Source organism: Saccoglossus kowalevskii, chromosome 7 (assembly GCF_978046115.1).
Source record: "Saccoglossus kowalevskii chromosome 7, keSacKowa6.1, whole genome shotgun sequence".
NCBI lineage: Eukaryota > Metazoa > Hemichordata > Enteropneusta > Harrimaniidae > Saccoglossus > Saccoglossus kowalevskii.
In genome coordinates, this window is record NC_140647.1 from 12,510,282 (window position 1) to 12,531,141 (window position 20,860).

The window sequence follows — 20,860 nt, forward strand, 5'->3', positions numbered from 1 at the left end:
TTTACTATGTTTACCTTTAAAAATAAATAACATATTATTCATAGTGCTACAATGTTTACATGTAATAAATAAAAGTACGACTACAAGAACAAAGTAAACATATTCAACCATTACAATAAATGGTAATTATGATCTCATTTCTGGCATTGAAGACATACAATAAAAACTTATACTTAACAGGTCCCTGTTTGTTCCTGACAGTATTTGGGTGAAATTATTGACAATAATGTGTTCATAGTATAGTAATATATATTTAATATAAGTTCACATTGCAGTGGGATAAAACTCTTCTTCAGTGATACCATAGTAAAATATCAGAACTTGTTTGATGTTGGTAACTAATGTATGTACGCTACTCAATATTTAATGTATGGCTGGATATGCGAACACAAATCCATTCCATTTAAACATGACTTCATTGCAATTTGAAGCTTTTAATTAATGGTATAGTAGAGACTTTAGAGTAGTTATGTATCCAGGCGTGCATGCCAAGATTTGAAAGTAAATATCCGCACATTTTTGTTTTTTAATTCTTTACGTTCATTTCCAACACCCTGGTAAAATAAACCTTAGATAATTCGTTATCAAAATAACCTTTGACCAACACTCAAGTTTCCCTGTTATCCATACTGCAGTGCTCGCGGTAACAATGGTATACATATCTATTGTTTTCATTTTTAACACGAGTACAGTTTTGAATTGGTAATATTTGGCATCAAGTATGTTAGTACATGTTCGTGTGCGAGCATCTATGATTAATTTTAATTATTAAACCACAGAAAACATTGCCTTTGATGTCCAATCTACTAATACTGGCTTGGCTTTGGTCCACAACCCGATTTTATTATTAGACGAGGATAACATCAATTTTATTTTTAGATATAAGCATAAGGCATCGAGAAATGACAAGTGTGTAGCTAGTATTGTCAAGAAATTCGTATGGCCAGTTGATCGTGCTGACTTATTTTACGCATTTGTTTGCTCTGAATCCATACAAAATAAACTAAATTATATTATCAAAACTCCAAATAATGACACAGACTACTGTGTTAAAATTAGTCATTGTTGGCATCTGCAGCTGAGGCATGCCATATGACTAAATTAGGCAAACTTCAGAACCAACCAATATGGTTTGATTTTGAATGTAAAAGTGTAAAGCGCCTGAAATATAAATTGCTGAGAAGATTTCGTAAGACAGACAAAGCAGATCATGCACAGTAGTACAAGGATGCAAAGGAACGGGTCAGAAATATGTGTCGTAATAAGAAACGTGATTATATAAAGGATCAACAAATAAAATACAATTGAAATTCTCCTCATCTAATAATAAACTATTTTGGTCCACTATTAGAAGAATCAATTTCTCACAAAACAGTACTCAAATAAAATTATTTTGTTAATTAATTATGCGACGGAAAGAAAGTTTAACTTATGGCCCATTTACTAATGATACAAACGCACTATCACTATTTGCCAGTAGATTACTCGGTGTGTCATACTCGACAACACTACCATCACTCAGTACCAGTACAGAATCAGCGTCTAATATGGTGGCAATGCGGTGCTGAAATGATAATAATATTTTATTATCAACTACTGAGAATACAATGAAGTCGACAATTTCGATGGTACACATTGTAGTCCATACTTACAGCAATAGTAAGAACTGTCATGTCAGCAAAAGCATTGGCAACTACTTGCTGTAAGATCTTATCCTATAAAAAACGTATATTAAACATATGTATTATATATCATACACATTTTGACGGAAAGGTAAACATCAGATTGATTATTTTTTGGTAACATACCGTTTTGATGTCGATTGATGCGGTGGCTTCGTCCATTACCAGGATTCTGGCTTTTCGTAAAAATGCTCTGGCTAAGCAGAATAACTGCCTCTGTCCAAGGCTGAAGTTTTCACCTTCTTCCGTGACTTGGGCATCTGAAATTAATTAGTACATTTGTAAATAAAATCACACATAATTGGGAACTATCATCAAATGACGTAATACAAATGAAGAATATCAGTCATATGAATCAACTCATGCAACTAACCATATAATATATTCATTTTCTTCACATAAAATAATGTATTTAAGCCAGTGTTTACCTAACGTCATATGCAATTCACTGACGACTGTTTTCAACTGGGCTATATCTAGAGCCTCCCATAATTCGTCATCAGTTCTCGAGTGTTCTGGGTCCAAGTTGAACCTACATAAAACAAACATGTCTATTAAATGATTTGGTAATACCGAATTGCTACGCTTTTCACTACGGTTCCGCACCCACCATATTTATTATAATTATTACTTAAAGCATGTCCCCACAAACGTCTTCAATTGGAATGAGCTCCTAAGGTATAGTAATTGGCAACTGAAATTAGTAAATACATATCACGACTTGTAAGAGTCCAATACACAAGAATTCAGAAGATTGCTGCACATGACATGTAATACCTATCCAGCATTCTAAATCACCTATCAAAAGCATCATTACAATAATGACCATTTTAAAATATCACTAAGGAACCCCTCCCAGTCTTCGCCACAACAGTAAATACATGTGGAAAATTATATTATATACACGTATAACAAATCGTGTGTTATTTAAGGTCATTGTACCTTATAGTCCCTTGAAATAAAACAGGATCTTGTGGGATAATGGCAAGTCGACTACGAAGTGTTAACAATGGAACATGGGATATATCAACGCCATCAATGAGTATACGACCTGCAAATAAAAACACATATACAAATGCATAATAGGTTGACAATTGTTTTCGTGTTACGTTTTTGTGCTAATTCGTCATTATTGTCAGTATATTTATGTCCTTCAATCTGAAAACCGTACGAGTATGTTTCATTCAGGATACTGAACTGAATTAGATACATGTATGTTTAAAAGGACACCTCAGGATCACGTCAATTACATGACTACACATACACTGTCCAGACTGTCTCAAGACTATATATACATTGATTATGTTATATACATTCTTCAATTGCCATTTACATAAATATTAATTAACACCCATATTTGGTTTGTTGAAATGCACCTTTGAAATCTACTTCTTAAGAATATAAAAAATGCTGCATAATACCTTGAAATGTGTCAATAATTCTGAACAACGCCAGAGTCAGGGATGATTTGCCACTTCCGGTTCGACCACATATACCCACCTGAACAGAAACAAAGATATTGAAAATTAGCATTAGCTAGACAAATTATAGATCACCAATATTTATTTTCGGAATAAACTATTTGATTTACTACGAGATTTATATCTGAGTTTCACGTCACCTTTTCGCCAGCTTTGAACCGAACACTGACATCACGTAACACAGGGTCTAGCCCAGCAGCATATCTCACGGACACGTTCTCTAAAATAATGTCACCTTTATCTGGCCAATCAGAAGGAGGGTTGTAAATTCCTGTCAATACATATAGAAATATCAATCACCCAGTGTCGTAAAATAAGCCCCAAACAGGTATGAGTCTCCAATCTTATATAGATATAGATATGATTTATATATGATCGAAAACATGATTAAAGTATAATGAAGTAATGGATAATAAATGATTATGTTCTCAAGAAATACTATAGGATTCAACAATTACCTTGGTATTGCTCTGTGTTTACTTGCGAATAATATTCGACTCGTTCCACAGCGTTCATGTACATCTCACAGTCTGCACCAGCACGAACCAACCATGTTAAATAGGCAGATATCTGAAATCATTATAATATACAATCATAATGACACCATTTATTTACTGTGAAAAACATAAAAGAATAAATAATTTTAAGTTAATATGTGCCTACCGATATTGAATATGCCAAGGCCAATCCTACCAAACTTGGTTTAGTCTGACCCATTTCACATGATATAAGCGTAGACAAGCCAGAAATCAGAATAATCAGGGCACCGAGTATTTCCTGTAAAATAAAGTTATACGCAATGTCATGACATACTCCCAACACTTCAATAGTTTAATTGTTATGTTTACCACATGTGTTCAACATAATGTATGTATGGGTATGATAATATGTTGGTTAATATGTGGATTAATTGTACTTACTTAAATTTACCAAATTATGTGTCAAATATGGCAACAATTATTAATCAATTATACTAAGTATTACGCGTATTGTGAACAGCATATTAAAGGGAAAAGACAGGACATTGTCAACTCCTGAACTTTATGTCTACGTACTGTCCACTCATTTGAACTTTGTTAATCTATGTAGCGCTTAAACAAATAAATAAAAAACATGCTGTAAAGTCACTCAATGGTTTTGTAAATTCCATATCTTAGTTTTAAGGAATGATACAGATAAGACGCCATGGATTGTAGTATGATACTGTCTAACATCTACTGTCTAACATCTAATCAATTTAACAAATTATATGAAGGCAATGTAAAATAGCATCTTGGAATGTATTTTTCGCTAATAACCTCAAAAGATGGTAGTTTTCTAGTATATCCATAGTAGAAATATCTCCATTCCAATGCAAATACAAACGATGTTTTAATGTAGAAACGAAGATCTTAATAAATAAATAATATAAATAATATCATCTGCATTCCAAATCTCTTGCATATTGCACAATAGCAATGGTTTAACATAAGTGGCCCAGTTTCATCTCAGTGATACAGCATGAAGTAGCATTTACCCCCAATAATAATATGGTTCAATACTTAATATTATGTTATTATAAACATTTTGTAACGCCCACATTCTCCCATTACTGTACAGTTTGCAGCACTTTGGGAAACACCTCAATACATTCTACAAGCAAGATATTGTTCTCTCTCAACTGATTCATATCCGCGGTGACCCCAAATATCAGACGCATCAATTGAATTGCCTTTCCGAAAACAACAGGCTTGAGCCTCGACAATCTTTCAAGCTTCGTCGGCGATATGAAATGCCTATTTAAGATTGATGTTCATATTTTACTAATAATACTTTACTAAAAAAAAACCTCTCAACAAACTGTTCTTTGGAACACTTTTTGAGACTCTCCTAAACAGTATAACAATATAATTCATACATGTGCAACACACACATAATAACATATATAAATTTGGTTGTTCAGGATTGTCTCAGTTGATTTTATGCTGTTTTCATGACTTCTGCTGTTTTCACCTGCGTTCTACAGCAGCTCGCGCAAAGCCCATAGATATACATTGTACAGTGGTGCGCGTCTTAGAAACGTTCTGTGACGTAGCTCCATCCCGAGAATATGAGAGGCTATGTACATGTAAACAACGTTATTAGCATATAAGTATCCACTCACCAGATTAACGCCAAGCCACCTATGACTGTAATTTAAATATAACTGCGCTAAATTATTCTTATCCATTCGTTCCATGAATCTATGTCGGAACTTTGCTTCATGCCTGAAATAAATTAGAACATTGAAAGATTAGAGAACCCAACATACCTAACCGTTGGAAATATAAATGATAAACACTACAACTATTTAGTCATAACAAGGTTAGCAACATTACAACAACTTATATTCACAATACAAGTCTCATGAAATATTATTACTGGTATACTTGACAACGTACATTTTAATCTTAACAAATTGTAAAAAGAAAAGCATAAACATGTATTTCAATGATATGTGTACCTGAATGCTCGCACTGTCGACAACCCTCCAACGGTTTCAGAGAAATGTTGAAATATAGGTGATCTTGTAATGCTATCCAAGCGTTGCAGTTCCCTGTGTGTTGAATATGTTTAAGATAAATGTTACATGTGCATTTAAAATATAATAAGACAATTGGTTAACATATATACTTAAGTATATATTCATATTCGAGTTTCGTCTTTATGTGCTTGCCCAACTCCGAGGTATTATTGAAATACACTACATAATTCATAAATTAGTATTTTGACAGCACAAAAAACAATATAAAAACATAGCATGAAGTAATAAACCAGCAAATTTGTGTAATGCCGAAAACACAAAAAGTTAGTCCGTTATTGAGAACTGCCGCACCGCCGCTTTGCGTGCAGAAAGATCCGTATGATTTGCAGAAAACCACACAGAATACACGTTTTTAGGTTATGATGTGTTTTCGACAAGCACTAGAGATGTTCAATTATTTCGTCACATGTGCGCAGTACATAAAATGCACCAGTGGATGTGACTGGTGGAAGTACTCAGACGATGCTTGGAGAAAGCTAAATCACATGCAAACATATGGAGCACCTAGAATGAACATCTGGTGTAGTTTTAGTTGATGCTTAATCATACAGAGTGTTTCTGTGTTGTTTCTATGGAGCATAGCGAGCAATTAATCAAAATTGCGACGGATCGATCGCCAAATGTCTGATGGAGATTGTCTGCAGCTGTTTGATGAGGAAAACTCAAACTTTATAGCTGAAGGGCACGTGATATGAGTATATATTGAAGTCGAATAAATTAAAAGTGTAGTAGTTTTATAGATAGTAATCGTCTTTGCACTCACCGAGCAGAGGATAGAAAATATGATTGTACAAAATAATAGAGAATAATAACAGGCGCCACTACACCTATAAATATTGGAGTCACCACAGCACTGACAACGATAGCTGAGACACAAGGAAGTGACGCCTGTGCTATATGAACTATCGTCTTCCATAGCCGCTGTAAAAATCAAACAAATTGAATATATGACAACTTATAGTAATATGTGTAATACGTATCATTGTAAACACATGATCTAATAATCGAATGACGTATCATTGTCAGTTTTCATCTGGAATATCACTTGTGTAAGTTTATTTGAGTAGCAATTTGAAATGATATGCGTAGATAACTCACCTGATCTATAACCTGTGTATCCGTTGAAAACCTATTTAATATACGACCGAGTGGGGTTGTATCAAAGAATCTCAATGGCGCATGAACAATATTACGTAACAGTCTGATATACATTCTTCTAATGGAAAATAAAGAGCATATAACGATAGCGGCGACTGTTAAGAGACTGACACCGGCATAGCCGAACGAAAATCCTGCATATCCATTGAGATAATAGTCCAATTCTTTATCCAATTGAGCCTTCGTTAAATAAAAAAAAATAACATTTAGGAAACTTGGGCAAAAAATGGTTAATATACATTTATTTAATAGATTTATTTGGAAAAACCGACACACGAAAACAAAAGAGTAAGTCATTACCTCTGTCTTATTGTTTGTGGCAACGCCAGTTTCCGACCATTCTGACAGCCAAAAATTGGTCATGATATGTACAGCTCCTTGCACTATGTATAATATAATTATCAAGCAAACATATGGATATTTCATTGCTCTGGCGTAAGTCAAGTACATACGCCACGATATAGACCCTATTTCCCGTTCTTCTTTCTCAATTAATAATCCTACAAATAAAATATGTAAATATGCACAGTACATATATGGATCACAGTCACTTGCCTGGGAATGTGTAACACTAATGTAAACACAATATGTTATCATGACTTGAAGAAAATGCCCGAGATTCACATGTCTGATAAGGAATACTAAGGTTGATATTCATATACGTATTTGGATATATAATATCAAGGCCTTATAAGTTCCTGGAAATGTATATATGAGTGATAACTAATTCGTGTAAATTAAAAAGACGTATTATTATTCATAGCAGAAATATGTCCACAAAATGTTAATACATTATATTAGACAGACAATGGCACATTGCACACGACACACACATCTTACCATCTTCCTGAATACCATCAACACTTTGATTGGACAGTTGTTTTACGACGTCAAGTAAATGTTTACGCTCCGTGTTCACATCTTCCCCTTCTGACTGACTATCATCAGATTCTGTGATGACAGTGATAGACTTTTGCCAGTCGCTGTATAGTTCTGGACTGTGCTTTTGAATTTCCTTTAAATCACCTTGACGAGCAACAGTGCAATCATCCATGACGACAACCTGTTTTATTTTTCAAATAACCACACAAGTGAGATTCTGCAACAGCTTTCGTTATCAAGATATATTGCTGTATATATTCAACTGTTTACTTATGCATGCTGCTGTCTGGATAGACCTACTGTATACACCATTTGACTTTTATTTCCTTAAGGGATTGCAATGCATCATGGGGACACCATATCAAAGTTATAATTACCTGATCAGCGTGACATAAATACTGTAAATGATGTGTCACGACAATTACTGTTCGCTCTTCTTCCATCAAAAACTCAACTATTCCGTTTTCCATGAGATGGGCACCGACATGAACGTCTAGGGAGGCTAGTGGATCATCCTGGGACGATAACAGATGCCTTTAAGTTACACAATGTTACTTGTACACTAACCGGTTGATTGCAATGACAAATACGATTATTCAACTCAGTTATATTTTTTAAAAACTGCGGCGTCGTCTCTTACCACCTTAATATTAGATACTTTTTCAAGTACATTTGACCTGAACAAGGGTAAAATTGTATTTATTTCACATCAGTATATGGGCTTGTTAACAATATACTATTGATATTAGATTCCAATATAACATTTCATTATACAACGTCATACTACAACGCTGATTAGCTTATTGAAAGTACAAGAGCGTGAAATTAGACTGAAAGATATCATTGCAATACTCACTTGGAAGGAAAGAGATGTATAAGGTTTCACACAATTTGGAAATTAGCATTTAACGTCATCAGTCTGTGCTACATACAAGTGATACGAACGTTATATTATATCAATATTAATACATACCAATATGACTATGTCTGTTCGGCTATACAAGGCTCGTGCTACACTTATTCGTTGTTTCTGACCTCCACTTAGATTTATGCCCTTCTCTCCAATCTCAGTGTTATCACCGGCCATCAGAATATCTATGTCTGGCTGAAGTGAACAAACGTCCAATATTTGCTGATATCTAATGAGGGATTGCATACATACAATTAGATTCAAACTACATCATTTAAATCATTCATATGATTGCCATATCGATTGTACTATCATTACTACTCCTAATATATCAACGTGAAGTGTAATACCTTTTATAGTCAAACGGTTCTCCAAACAGAATGTTATCTCGCAGAGTTGCGTTCCTGACCCAAGGCCGTTGGGAAACATAAGAAATACTGCACTTTGACCTGTTAAATATAGAAAGAAAGGAATTCCATAATCATAATATGACATGCAAGGTATGATATATCTAATCATGAGGATTACGGGATGCTGATGCTGGTAAATACAATGTGTTGTCTGTAACCCACTTTTATGAATTTTAATCAAATACAGATATCCAAATTATGAGTTGTGAGTTTGGGTGAATGGTATGTGTAGGCATGTCGATTGTTACTTTAATCAAGGTCACTAAAAAACAGTAACTGTGCTTTAATTGTCGATTGATATAATCATCAACAATATCTATATAACATCATTAGAACATATACCTGTTAAATTGCACTATGCCTGTGACTAGAGACATCTCACCCAGCATGGCTGATAATAATGACGACTTACCACTGCCAACCAAACCAATAATCATTGTTAGACTTCCTGAAACACAACAACAATATAAGCATAGCAAATATTTTGTGCAATATTCACATTACTTACAGCTATACATTTATATATAGCGACAAGGAAGCCATCAAGTGGTTTCTGGGTATATGAGATCAGTTCTACTTTGGTTTGAGCTGTAAGCAGCACAGGGTTTGAGACACAGTGAGCGTGAAAGACCATGATTATTTTAGCCGTTGCCGGTTACATACTAACATGTGCATGTTGTGTCTCAATTGCCTCGATTTATGATGCTAGAATTTATAGATCAAATGTTTTGGTATATTTCTTTGAAGCCTTGTCTATTTCAAAATGACTGACACACCCGAATTTAATGTCAAGGCTGTGAGAAAAGTCACTGGACATCAAAAGGAAAGACATTTGATGTGAAGGTATCCCTGAAGACAGAATTTAACTGCTTTTAAGAAGCGCAGCAGTTGCAAATAATGTGTATATTGATGATCTACACATAAACTGAAATATAAAGATACGTACACAACACACAACCTACCTGTAGGTATATTAAGGTTAATGTTTGTTAGCACCGCTTCCTCATCTTTGTCCCAAGCAAAACTGCCACTGTTTATCTAAAGGTATATAGATAAAAGAAGTCACACATGTCAAAATGTCCAAATTATTGGAATAAGAAGCATATCTGTTTTAACAATTTCAAATCTTCTGCCTAACAAACAGGATAGTTAGTAATGTCCATCCATAAAATTTATCAACATCAATTTTAAAAACAAGTTATTTTCACCACATAGTAAAAACAAAACGCTATAAACAAATTGCACATTGCCAGAATGCACAATTGTCATTTCATAAAATCGTTTTCATACAAATGTGTTTTTCAAGAAGTTCAAACAGATAACTACTAAGAAACACGTGACGTGTTGATTATAATATGTTGGTTTTTATGATTTATCATACATATAAATCAATAGTTTAATTGCCTTCCACCCCTATCGCTCACCTGAATTGAGAGGTGATCTGGTATATCTGTGACAGGAGTGTCCGTAGACTTCGATTCAAAGGTACCATAGTGTGGGGGCGTATCGTGGATCAGATGAACGAGGTCGTCTCTCTCATGTTCAGATGAATGTCCGTTGTAAGCCACACTAAGTTGCTTTTTCCCTGACTAAAATATCATGAAAAACAAGCAGCCTATCGGCTGAGATAGCTCCGCTGTTAGCAATGCACATTTCAATTAAAGAACTGAAGACATCATTAGAAAATGAACAATATGAATAGTATCAAAGCAATCGGACTTACAGTTTTTAACAAGAAGTCGAAAATATCACTTTTTACCAAAAATTACAAAAATATTCACCAAAATAAATTAATTAGAGAATTGAAGATATCATCACAAAACGAACAAATCTGAGAGAGGTCCACATGTAGTACCTATATATGTAATATCAAAGCAATCGGACTTACAGTTTTCAACAAGAAGTCGAAAATATCACTTTTTACCAAAAATGACAAAAATATTCACCAAAATTAGAGAATTGAAGATATCATCACAAAATGAACAAATCTGAGAGAGGCCCACATGTAGTACCTATATATGTAATATCAAAGCAATCGGACTTGCGGTTTTTAACAAGAAGTCAAAAATATCACTTTTTACCAAAAATGACAAAAATATTCACCAAAATTAGAGAATTGAAGATATCATCTCGAAATAAACAAATCTGAGAGAGGTCCACATGTAGTACCTATATATGTAGTATCAAAGCAATTGGACTTGCGGTTTTTAACAAGAAGTCGAAAATATCACTTTTCACCAAAAAATGACAAAAATATTCACCAAAATTAGAGAATTAAAGATATCATTACAAAATGAACAAATCTGAGAGTGGTCCACATGTAGTACCTATATATGTAATATCAAAGCATTTACACTTGCAGTTTTTAACAAGAAGTCGAAAATATCAGTTTTTACCAAAAATGACAAAAATATTCACCAAAATTAGAGAATTAAAGATATCATTACAAAATGAACAAATCTGAGAGAGGTCCACATGTAGTACCTATATATGTAATATCAAAGCAATTGCACTTGCGGTTTTTAACAAGAAGTTGAAAATATCAGTTTTTACCAAAAATGACAAAAATATTCACCAAAATTAGAGAATTAAAGATATCATTACAAAATGAACAAATCTGAGAGAGGTCTACATGTAGTACCTATATATGTAATATCAAAGCAATTGCACTTGCGGTTTTTAACAAGAAGTCGAAAATATCAGTTTTTACCAAAAATGACAAAAATATTCACCAAAATTAAAAAATTAAAGATATCATTACAAAATTAACAAATCTGAGAGAGGTCCACATGTAGTGCCTATAGATGTAGTATCAAAGCAATTGCACTTGCAGTTTTTAACAAGAAGTCGAAAATATCAGTTTTTACCAAAAATGACAAAAATATTCATCAAAATTAGAGAATTAAAGATATCAACATGAAATGAACAAACCTAAGAGAGGTCTACCCAAGGTACATATACACCAAGTATCAAAGCATTTAGGCTTGTAGTTTTCAAGAAGAAGTCGAAAAAGTAAAACATTGACACGGACGACGGACGACGGACGACGACGACGGACGACGACGACGACGGACGACGACGGACAATCACTCATATGATAAGCTCCGCTCGACAGCGGAGCTAAAAAACCGAATGTCAAACACAAAATTTTAAATGTATATTGAATTCAAACTCTTTTTGTTTTTTGTCACTTGTACAATGCCATATTTCAACTTCGGATCTGTCAAACGCAATGAACATTCCCTATACTGAGATGGATTACGTGTTAAATATTAATCTATGGGTGTAGATCTAAGTATACCTTAACTGCAAATGCATACTACGTGATTGGTATTCATGTATAATGATTATTCATTATAGATTAACATATCATAACTTACATTGTCATCACTAGTTCCCATACTATCTGAGACGTCATTGAATCCTTTGCTAAGTAACGGTCGACCATGAACATATTCACTGACTTCACACGCATCAAACAAGTTCTGAAATCGTCTGGTGCTGATGATAGCATTTACTGTTTCTGAAATAGCGTTTGGTAGTTCTAGCAGGGGCATGGCGAGGTGATTGAATAAAGCCAAAGCAGAAAAGGCCAACTCTGGTGTCAGAGGTGATGGACCTATTTTAGAATAGATGGCAAACGTCTAAACCAATGAGAGGAAGAAAGAGAGAGAGATTATGTACACATAGGAATACTGTGCACATAATATAATAACATAATAATATCAAGTAATTACTCATTTAAATTAATTAAATATTTTCCAATTGCCACCAATCGCAAAGTTATATGTTGATGATGTTTCATGTTAAAGGCTGTGGTATATTTTTTATGTTGTTCCACAAAGATCGGTATGCGGACATATGTATACATGCACATTGTCAAGTATCATGATTCAAATCATCACTTATACGCCGATAGCATGCAATTTGAATTATCTTTTAAATCAAATTCAGGAGATTGCAATGGTGTTGTTAATGACATTAATGATGTCGATGCGTCAGAATAAGCTAAAATTGAACACCGATAAAACTGAGATTATTGTTCTTGGTAAACCACATCTGCGACAACATATGAAACAGTTTACCTTTATATTTAAAATAAGCATAGAATTTAGATGATGCGAAGACCAACTTAAAAAATCTATTCCTTGTAATTGTATTTGTGTGTTAATGTATAAAGTATTATTGTTATTATAGCTTTTATTTTTACTATCAATATTATCTGTGTATCTGTGAGTAAATAGAGTAAATAAAACGAATTAAACATACTCACAATAAAAGTGGAAATTACTGGAGTTGATTGGGCAAGAAATGCTGTGTAGAAATAAAACAAGTGCATATAGTAAAATATTCAGTAGGAATCTACCTCACGCCTTGTTCAGATTTTCATCATGATAAGAACATGCTTTATATATTTTTACTGTGAAACAAGCTTGACTGAAGTCCACATTTTACAATTCGCTTACTTGAGATAATCACGCAAACTCCAGTTCTGACGATTTGTCCGACTTCACTGGAACGAATACTTTCGATAATAGAAGAGAATATTTCTTCCCAGCCATATAATTTCAGTAACTTCATACTTTGTAGAAGCTCATTGGACTTCTTTAAGCGCTCGTCTGCAAACGACTACAAACAAATGACGTTATCGTCAATATAAAGAATATTATATCTGTGTAAAAACAGTGTTGTCGACTATCATTCACTGTTATTATCTTTATTTCCAAAAAAAAACTGTGAAAAGTACCGTATCTTTTTCCTAAGGTACACACTAAGCATGGATTGATACAGTATTAAATAAAATTATAAGGACAAATAAACTTCAACTTACGAGAACACAGAACTGTATCTCTGACATTTTTGTGATAATCTTGTATTGTATAGGAGATACAACGAAAAGCAGTAACGAACCGATGAATGCTGATATGCCGAGCTCCAAATATAATAATAGCAGCGCAAATAACACCTGTAAAAGTAAGAGAAATAAGACAAGTTTCAGTTGCCAAAAAATATTTGCAGTTTAGATTTATGTGTTGGGCCAATAACTACAACAGTCAGCTGGCGCACACGTGATAATAATATAAATGCAATATTTAATATATGGGGCCGCCATCTTGAATGCGTCATAAAACTATTTAAAAGAGAAGTTGTGAAGCACGTTTTTCAAATTTCTACAAATAAGGACAAAAATACCAATCTTTCACAGAAATACGATGTGTTGAGGTGTTAGTATTTAAGGGATTTTTCCACAGAAAAACGCCGAATTCGGTCGAATTTTGTTATCCGTTGGCTCAATATAACCCCAACGGACCGTATTTTTGTGAAAGATTGATATTTTTGTCCAGATTTGAGGAATCTGAAAAACGCGTTTCACAACTTGTCTCTTAGTTTTATGCCGCATTCAAGATGGCGGCCCCCATATAGTAAATATCGCATTTATTTTATTATCACGTGTGCGCCAGCTGACTGTGACAACCACTGTATTCGGGGACGTAACTATTTGTGTTGTTGACTATAGGAGGTGATATTGTTGTTTATTTTTTCCAATCGTTAATGATTACATCACAAAACATTGTCTCAATATTTGTACACATATGATAATAAGTTGACTACAAACCCGGAATGGTATGGAAGCATTGTAGAATAGATACATGAAGAACCATTGTATCGTCATGGCATCGGCGGATATATGGTTGGTTATCTGCCCAGCTGTCATATCGCCACCCGATAAAGACCAAGAGGAGAGACGAAGTAACTTTTCATACGTAAAGCTCTGAGAGGAAATAATGTTTCGTCAGTCGTCATCATCACACTTAATGATATAGAATTATCCTAGATTTTACAAAATGTGAGATTTGTATGAAATTGGTGATCAATTGACAACTCATAGTTGCCGCTGACATACAAAGCAAAGTAAGCAAATAACACCGAAAAAACGGCATGGTAAATCCTACGTCAAATCAAAGTAAACACGTACTGCATGCGTGACTCAAACCGGCGCTTGCTTACAGCACCTAATCGCTTCATTTAAATGTATGTGTTACGTGTGAAGCATCGCGACACAAACTGGCTGACTCACCTGTAGATTCATACGAATTTTAAAACCAGGTATCACTGTAGCATGTGAGGATGCTTGCAACAAGACACCTTTAATGATCACAGACACAAACACCACCGCTACTAAGACGTAACCATTACTAAAGAACTCCCCAACAGTTATGAACACCGTCTGCCGTAGAAGTAAACAATACAGAGTAAAATTGGTGAAAGCTGCCAAAACGATAAAGACAATATACAGAGATAACTATAATTGCAGTTATTATTCAATGGAACTGGATTAATAATAAACTCAAAATAAGCATTCCCTTCATCTTTCTGAATATTTATAAATGTATTACAATGCGTTATTATCATTTTATCGACGTGATTACTAAATCCCTCGCTCCGCTTTGAAGTATTGACGACAAACAGCTGGGAATACACATGATCAGCCGACCACAATATATTATTTGATATGATTTTACAATTTTAACTGTTACGTATACTATGTTTCCCGAGTGCAGACTGCAATCCCGGTTTTTCACACAAAATCTAAAGAAAGTGACAAAATTCAGATTAAATTGTACACTTCTCTCCTACAAAAGGGTGGGGGATAAGTGGTAAAAAACATACGTCAAACGTGAACCCACAAGCAAAGGGCAAGCAATCAGGCCACACGCAGAGCTGACCCATAAGCTACGAACTCGAATACAAGGCGTAGTCACGGACCCCATACCCAAACGTTTTCTAGAGGACAAGCCTCTTCTCTGAGTCCAGTGTGTGCTATCCAAATTTTGAAGGGAGGTATCCCGGAACATTTAAGCCAAATTCAGACAAAGATACCATGCCCGGAAATAATGTCAATTAATAAAAACATCCTATTTTCTTCCCCCCAAAAAGCATTTTTTTCCCCAGACACTTTTCAGATCAAAATGTCCTTACAACAAGGCTGATATGCAAACAGGAAAGTTTGAAAAAGTTCAACTGATACAAATGACAGAATCAACTACAACGTATTAAAGTGCGTCATTGAAATTGTCATTATAGTAAACATGCGTTACAACTAAACGTCAAAATGTCACCGATCACAAACCTCTGTGTTTACACGTGCATCACTCGCTCTATCTTAATCACAGTAAACATGGGTTACAAACCACGGTACCACCGATCACAGACCTCTGTACTTACCTGTGTATCATTCGATATGTCTTCTTCATAGTAAACTCGGGTTGCATAAGCCACGATGCCACCGATCGCAAGAGGGGGTATGAAATTCAACAAATCCGAAATGAATTTTAGTGTGGTTGAGAAAAGTATACTATAACCATAACCCCTCATGTACGTTTTCCAAAGTGACGGTTTCTTATTGTTGCTTCGCACTTTTTCCTGTTGGAAGAATAAAAGAAGTTCTGTATTTCCAGCCAAAGAACGATATTTGTATATGACTGCTCATAGAGTGATATGTAAATTACATAATTACTCATTTATAAACAGTCAAAATCACAAATACAAATATAAGATTCTACATAATTCCTTTAATATAGATATTGCTACAGAATGTTGATATAACAAAATTTGTGAATGTGATTATGGGGGAGAATAAGTAAATATGATATTATGATATGTGATTATATATAATCGAGCGTTGATATCAAATATCAGGTTAGTGATATGGTTTGATAATATAGATACGATCTTTAAATGTAGGCACAATGTAAATATGTGTTTTTTTGGAATATAGATACGGCTGTAATATAGATACAGTGTTAAACTATTTTAAAATTATATACATCGTTGTGAAAAGTTAAAACTAAAAACACTTGTATGTATATATATATTATTAATGAATTGTTGGATACGTTTTTTTTACGTGTTTTACAATTATAACACAAATTGTTTTATCGAAAATCACACATTACAATAAAACATTGTTTATAATCTGCATAATTAGGAAAAGTATATGATGAAAACATTTGTTTCATATGATTGTAATGTTCTTGATTTTAAAAGTGATCACACCCTGGTTACTCCCTCGCTCGAGTCCCGATTGGATTTATCTTCACTCAGTTGTTTTTTGCATTGCCGTATTATTAGATAATATTTTAGAATGTATGTAAGATTGTGGTTTGTAGATGTGATTTTTAGAATGTAGATACTGTTTCAGAATGTATGTAAGATTGGAGATTATAGATATAATTTTAGAATTTATTTTGGAACGCAATTACTGTAAAATGACTAATTTTCACTGGGTTTAAATTTCACTGATTTACCATTTCAGGCATATTCAGTGGGTTTTAAATTCACGGTTTCGTCATTTAGATAATGTGTTCTATGCTAAATTTTACATATTCACTGTGGTTTAATTTAGCGCATTTTTCCAGTCAGCGAAATAAGCTAAATTAAAACCCAGTGAATAATTACCCCCTTTACAGTATTATTTTAGGGCCTAATTGCATCTACAGATGTTATACCACTGTAGAATGAAAATATGATTTTAGAAAAGTAGTGTGGCTCGGTCGGAGATGATTTACGCGCAAAATATATTTGTTAACAGAAATAAAAAAAAACAGTTTTCAATATACATAAAAAAATCGATCTTCTATTGATGATTCAGCAGAATTGGCGATTACATACATACACACCATCCTTTCAGTACGTGATCGTCTGTATTCGTGACTATGTATACCTATTGATATTACCTTTTCGGCCCCATAAGCTTTCTCAAACACGTGGTACTGGTATTTGCAGTGAAATTCCTGAGGCAAGCAGCCAAGATCAGACATTTCCAAGGGTTTCCTATATCCGAGTTTCAACAACCATTTTAAAGAGTAAAAGAGGGAACGTGAAACTAGATTGGTATATTTATGCGAAAGCAGCATATCTGGATTGTTAAGTTCGCTAGGGTACCGAGGTCGCGAATAATACCAACCAAACACCTGCAAAAAAAATGAGACATTTCTATTACGTTCATTCCATTTGACAAGGTCATTTGCAAAATTATATTTTTTTTCCTTTCGGACACCACGTTTTTTCCCACTCAGAGAAATTATATAAGATACATACTCTTAAGGTGTTGAAACAAAAAAAAGTGTTTTCATAGAGGCATATGACGTCATCATTACATCAACCTCTATCGAAGTATATACCTCCGCTGATTTGGATATGAGAGCAATATCTGATCTGCTCCAAAGTTGTGAGTCATATAAAATAAACACAAATAAGTAAAAAATATAATTTTGTGAAATTACGTTTGTGATCATTTCGTTGTAGATTGGTTAAATAATTCTACTAATCATTTCTAATTTACGGATGAAAATCACGCCTCGTAACAAAGCAAATCATTCAGGGGAATCTAGACATGCTCCTACGTAAAAGCATTCTATGTCCCCTAATGCAATATAGACTCGCCCAGAGTGGACGCGAACACAAGTCGGTGCCAGCGAGATTCAAAAGCCAACAGCTTAGTAAAAACCAAAGCAGTTAGCCAATTCACTAGCGAGTTTGCAAATTGGTAAGAATATATGGTTTTTCGAAACTGAGGCTTGTAGGATTAACCACTAGCATGGTCAAGATATTTATCGTAGAAATTTTTTTTATTGGTTACTGATTACAATGAGTCCTTCATATCACTCGGCATGGTCATGAACTTGCATCGGTCACACGGACAGCATGATGCAATCACTTAGTCCAGTAGATTATGAACTATGAACCTTTAGTTATTCGAGGTTTGCAATTGGCGTCACTTTACTTTAAAAAGAAGGTGTACCACAAAATTGTGTCTTTTGTTTACAATAACGCAGTTTAACGTGATATTCTTGATTTCCATGCGTCGAGAGGTCATATTGTATCACGTGATTCACAGTGTCACTTACCATTGTTCTGATCACGTTAAATTCAATCAGCAGACAACTCGCATACAAGAGAGCTAACAATAATGTGTTGAATAATCGTAGTATTGTGATGTCTAATCCAAATTGGCTGTATAGATTAGAAAGTTTCATCGCTTCCCCGACTAAGGAGAATGCCCAGTAGATCACCAGTAACCATGACATTCGTGGAACATCCCAATATTCCATATGATGGTAATAAGTCAGGGTTATTATCATACTTGTCAGTGCCACGGTTGGGGGTATGTATAAATGTGGCTGTGTTACCGGATTGCGTGTGAGGTCAGTTAAGACGCCTTCTCCGAGGCTACATAGTAGTACAAGCCAGATTACAATCGATAATATCCATTTAACGTTATGACCGGGGTATAGGACGATAGTTGGTGAGGTGAGATACCGTAGAACCGTACAACACCCTAATATACAGAGTGTTGTGGACATTACGACGATCAACAATCCATGTATACATACGCACACGAGTTCTGCTAGGCATTGATCTGCCAGTCCTCGCCGATGGTTATCGGTAATTGTTTCATATGTGTAGTTATCAGCACAGAACCAGGACACGGCGAATGTAGTCATACTGACGGCTTGGAAGCAAGATTAGCTGTACATAGTAAATCATGGAGATGCCCTAAGATGTCTTAGATTGACCCTCTTTTCGACGATGGTGTCGCTGTTTGCAATTTGATGTGACCTTGCTTTCGTTGACCTTTATTCAAATGTATATTTTTTCGTGAACTCGGGACATAGCCGTATTAAGGATGTAGTAAAGGTTTTTTCTTTAAAAAAATTAAATTTATATTATGATATCAAAATATAATATCAAAAAATTTATATAATATCAAAATTCTCTTATAAGAATATATAAAGCATGCATTCACTAAAAAAAAACAATTGTAGCAATGGTTTAAAGAGGGTAATACATTTCGAGTGAATCAGAGATACAGTGTGTTTTATTTTTTTGTGATTTTTCACGCATAAGAAAACATCGGTATTTGGGGTTAGTCTAGAGATTTGATCTTATACCGAGATTTTACTAACTCCAGTAGCTAGCTTTCTCACCACTGAATATTTGTGTGCAATAAAAAATGTACAAAAATCACTAATTTAAATATTGTGTCTATTTAAACTATGTATTTTTTGCACATAACAAAATTGATTGGCCCCCTCCCAGGCAATGGGAAAGCGTCATGCCTCTCTATTCAGTTTCACAACAGCTTGGAACCCCTCCCCCCTCGTTTTTTCCCCGGCACCCCAACCCGGAGAAAATGACCAGTCCCTAAATCGCACTGCATTTTACGTGTTCACTTTTAATGTATACCCTATTTCTATTTCACACTTCTTTTTTACGAGTATAACTTTAGAAATCGTATTTCTTGCTCCAATGATGGCGTTTGTCGGCCACATCATTAAATGGCGGTGGTCGCCACACAGAACGTGTTTGAATTTTATGTACAAAAATATAATGCATGTGTTTTACACGCGTTGTGTACGTCGCTCAGGACGTCGATCAAAAAGCGGTGCGTCAATCACTGCCTTTTACCAAATTGACTACAGTAAATACCCTTTAAATTAGAATAATTGTGCATTTTTAACTCGAGTCTACATTATCCTGTATTGGTACTCCAATTTCTATTGTTAGCTCAAATGTTTTTTTCCTCGCCCACAATGCCGTCTAAAATTAAACAAACACGGTTCTCGTCAGTTTATATTGCCAAACTATTCATAACTTAGTCCAATTCCTACGTACTCACATTTGCAATTTATTTATAGTTATTTTCATTTTGTATTTGGTAATATTTCGATTTGATGAATAACATCGATGACAGCGGTCATCCTAGCCTC

The 20,860-nt window shown here is 34.5% G+C and overlaps 1 protein-coding gene across 2 annotated transcripts; it reads right to left on the minus strand.

The window, feature by feature from the left end:
* LOC102807047 (ATP-binding cassette sub-family C member 9-like) lies at nucleotides 1–20,513 on the minus strand. 2 transcript variants are annotated; one of them, XM_085501107.1, is made up of 31 exons: nucleotides 18,998–20,513; nucleotides 18,033–18,061; nucleotides 17,825–17,921; nucleotides 16,314–16,511; nucleotides 15,166–15,315; nucleotides 14,704–14,859; nucleotides 13,918–14,052; nucleotides 13,553–13,715; nucleotides 13,360–13,400; nucleotides 12,467–12,730; nucleotides 10,511–10,675; nucleotides 10,049–10,124; nucleotides 9,429–9,534; nucleotides 9,027–9,125; nucleotides 8,740–8,905; nucleotides 8,144–8,281; nucleotides 7,725–7,947; nucleotides 7,185–7,384; nucleotides 6,825–7,064; nucleotides 6,490–6,647; nucleotides 5,646–5,738; nucleotides 5,307–5,409; nucleotides 3,827–3,940; nucleotides 3,622–3,733; nucleotides 3,304–3,434; nucleotides 3,104–3,182; nucleotides 2,625–2,733; nucleotides 2,111–2,214; nucleotides 1,809–1,942; nucleotides 1,653–1,715; nucleotides 1–1,564 (listed from the first exon to the last, which is right to left on the minus strand). In XM_085501107.1, the coding sequence occupies exons 1-31, from the start codon at nucleotides 19,592–19,594 to the stop codon at nucleotides 1,430–1,432; spliced, it is 4,578 nt and encodes a 1,525-aa protein (XP_085357233.1). In that variant the 5' UTR covers nucleotides 19,595–20,513; the 3' UTR covers nucleotides 1–1,429. The 2 variants fall into 2 exon arrangements, with proteins under 2 accessions (XP_085357233.1, XP_085357232.1); XM_085501106.1 differs by having other exon boundaries at nucleotides 17,825–18,061.
* Between the last annotated feature and the right edge of the window lie 347 nt (nucleotides 20,514–20,860).

Bases quoted from the DNA above. Each gene is read 5' to 3' on its own strand.
- LOC102807047 (XM_085501106.1), bottom strand. From the start codon at position 19,594: ATGACTACATTCGCCGTGTCCTGGTTCTGTGCTGATAACTACACATAT. The intron at 14,860-15,165 runs GTGAGTCAGCCA...ATTTCCTCTCAG, and splicing joins AAATTCGTATGAATCTACAG to AGCTTTACGTATGAAAAGTT. The intron at 1,716-1,808 runs GTATGTTACCAA...CGTTTTTTATAG, and splicing joins CATCAATCGACATCAAAACG to GATAAGATCTTACAGCAAGT.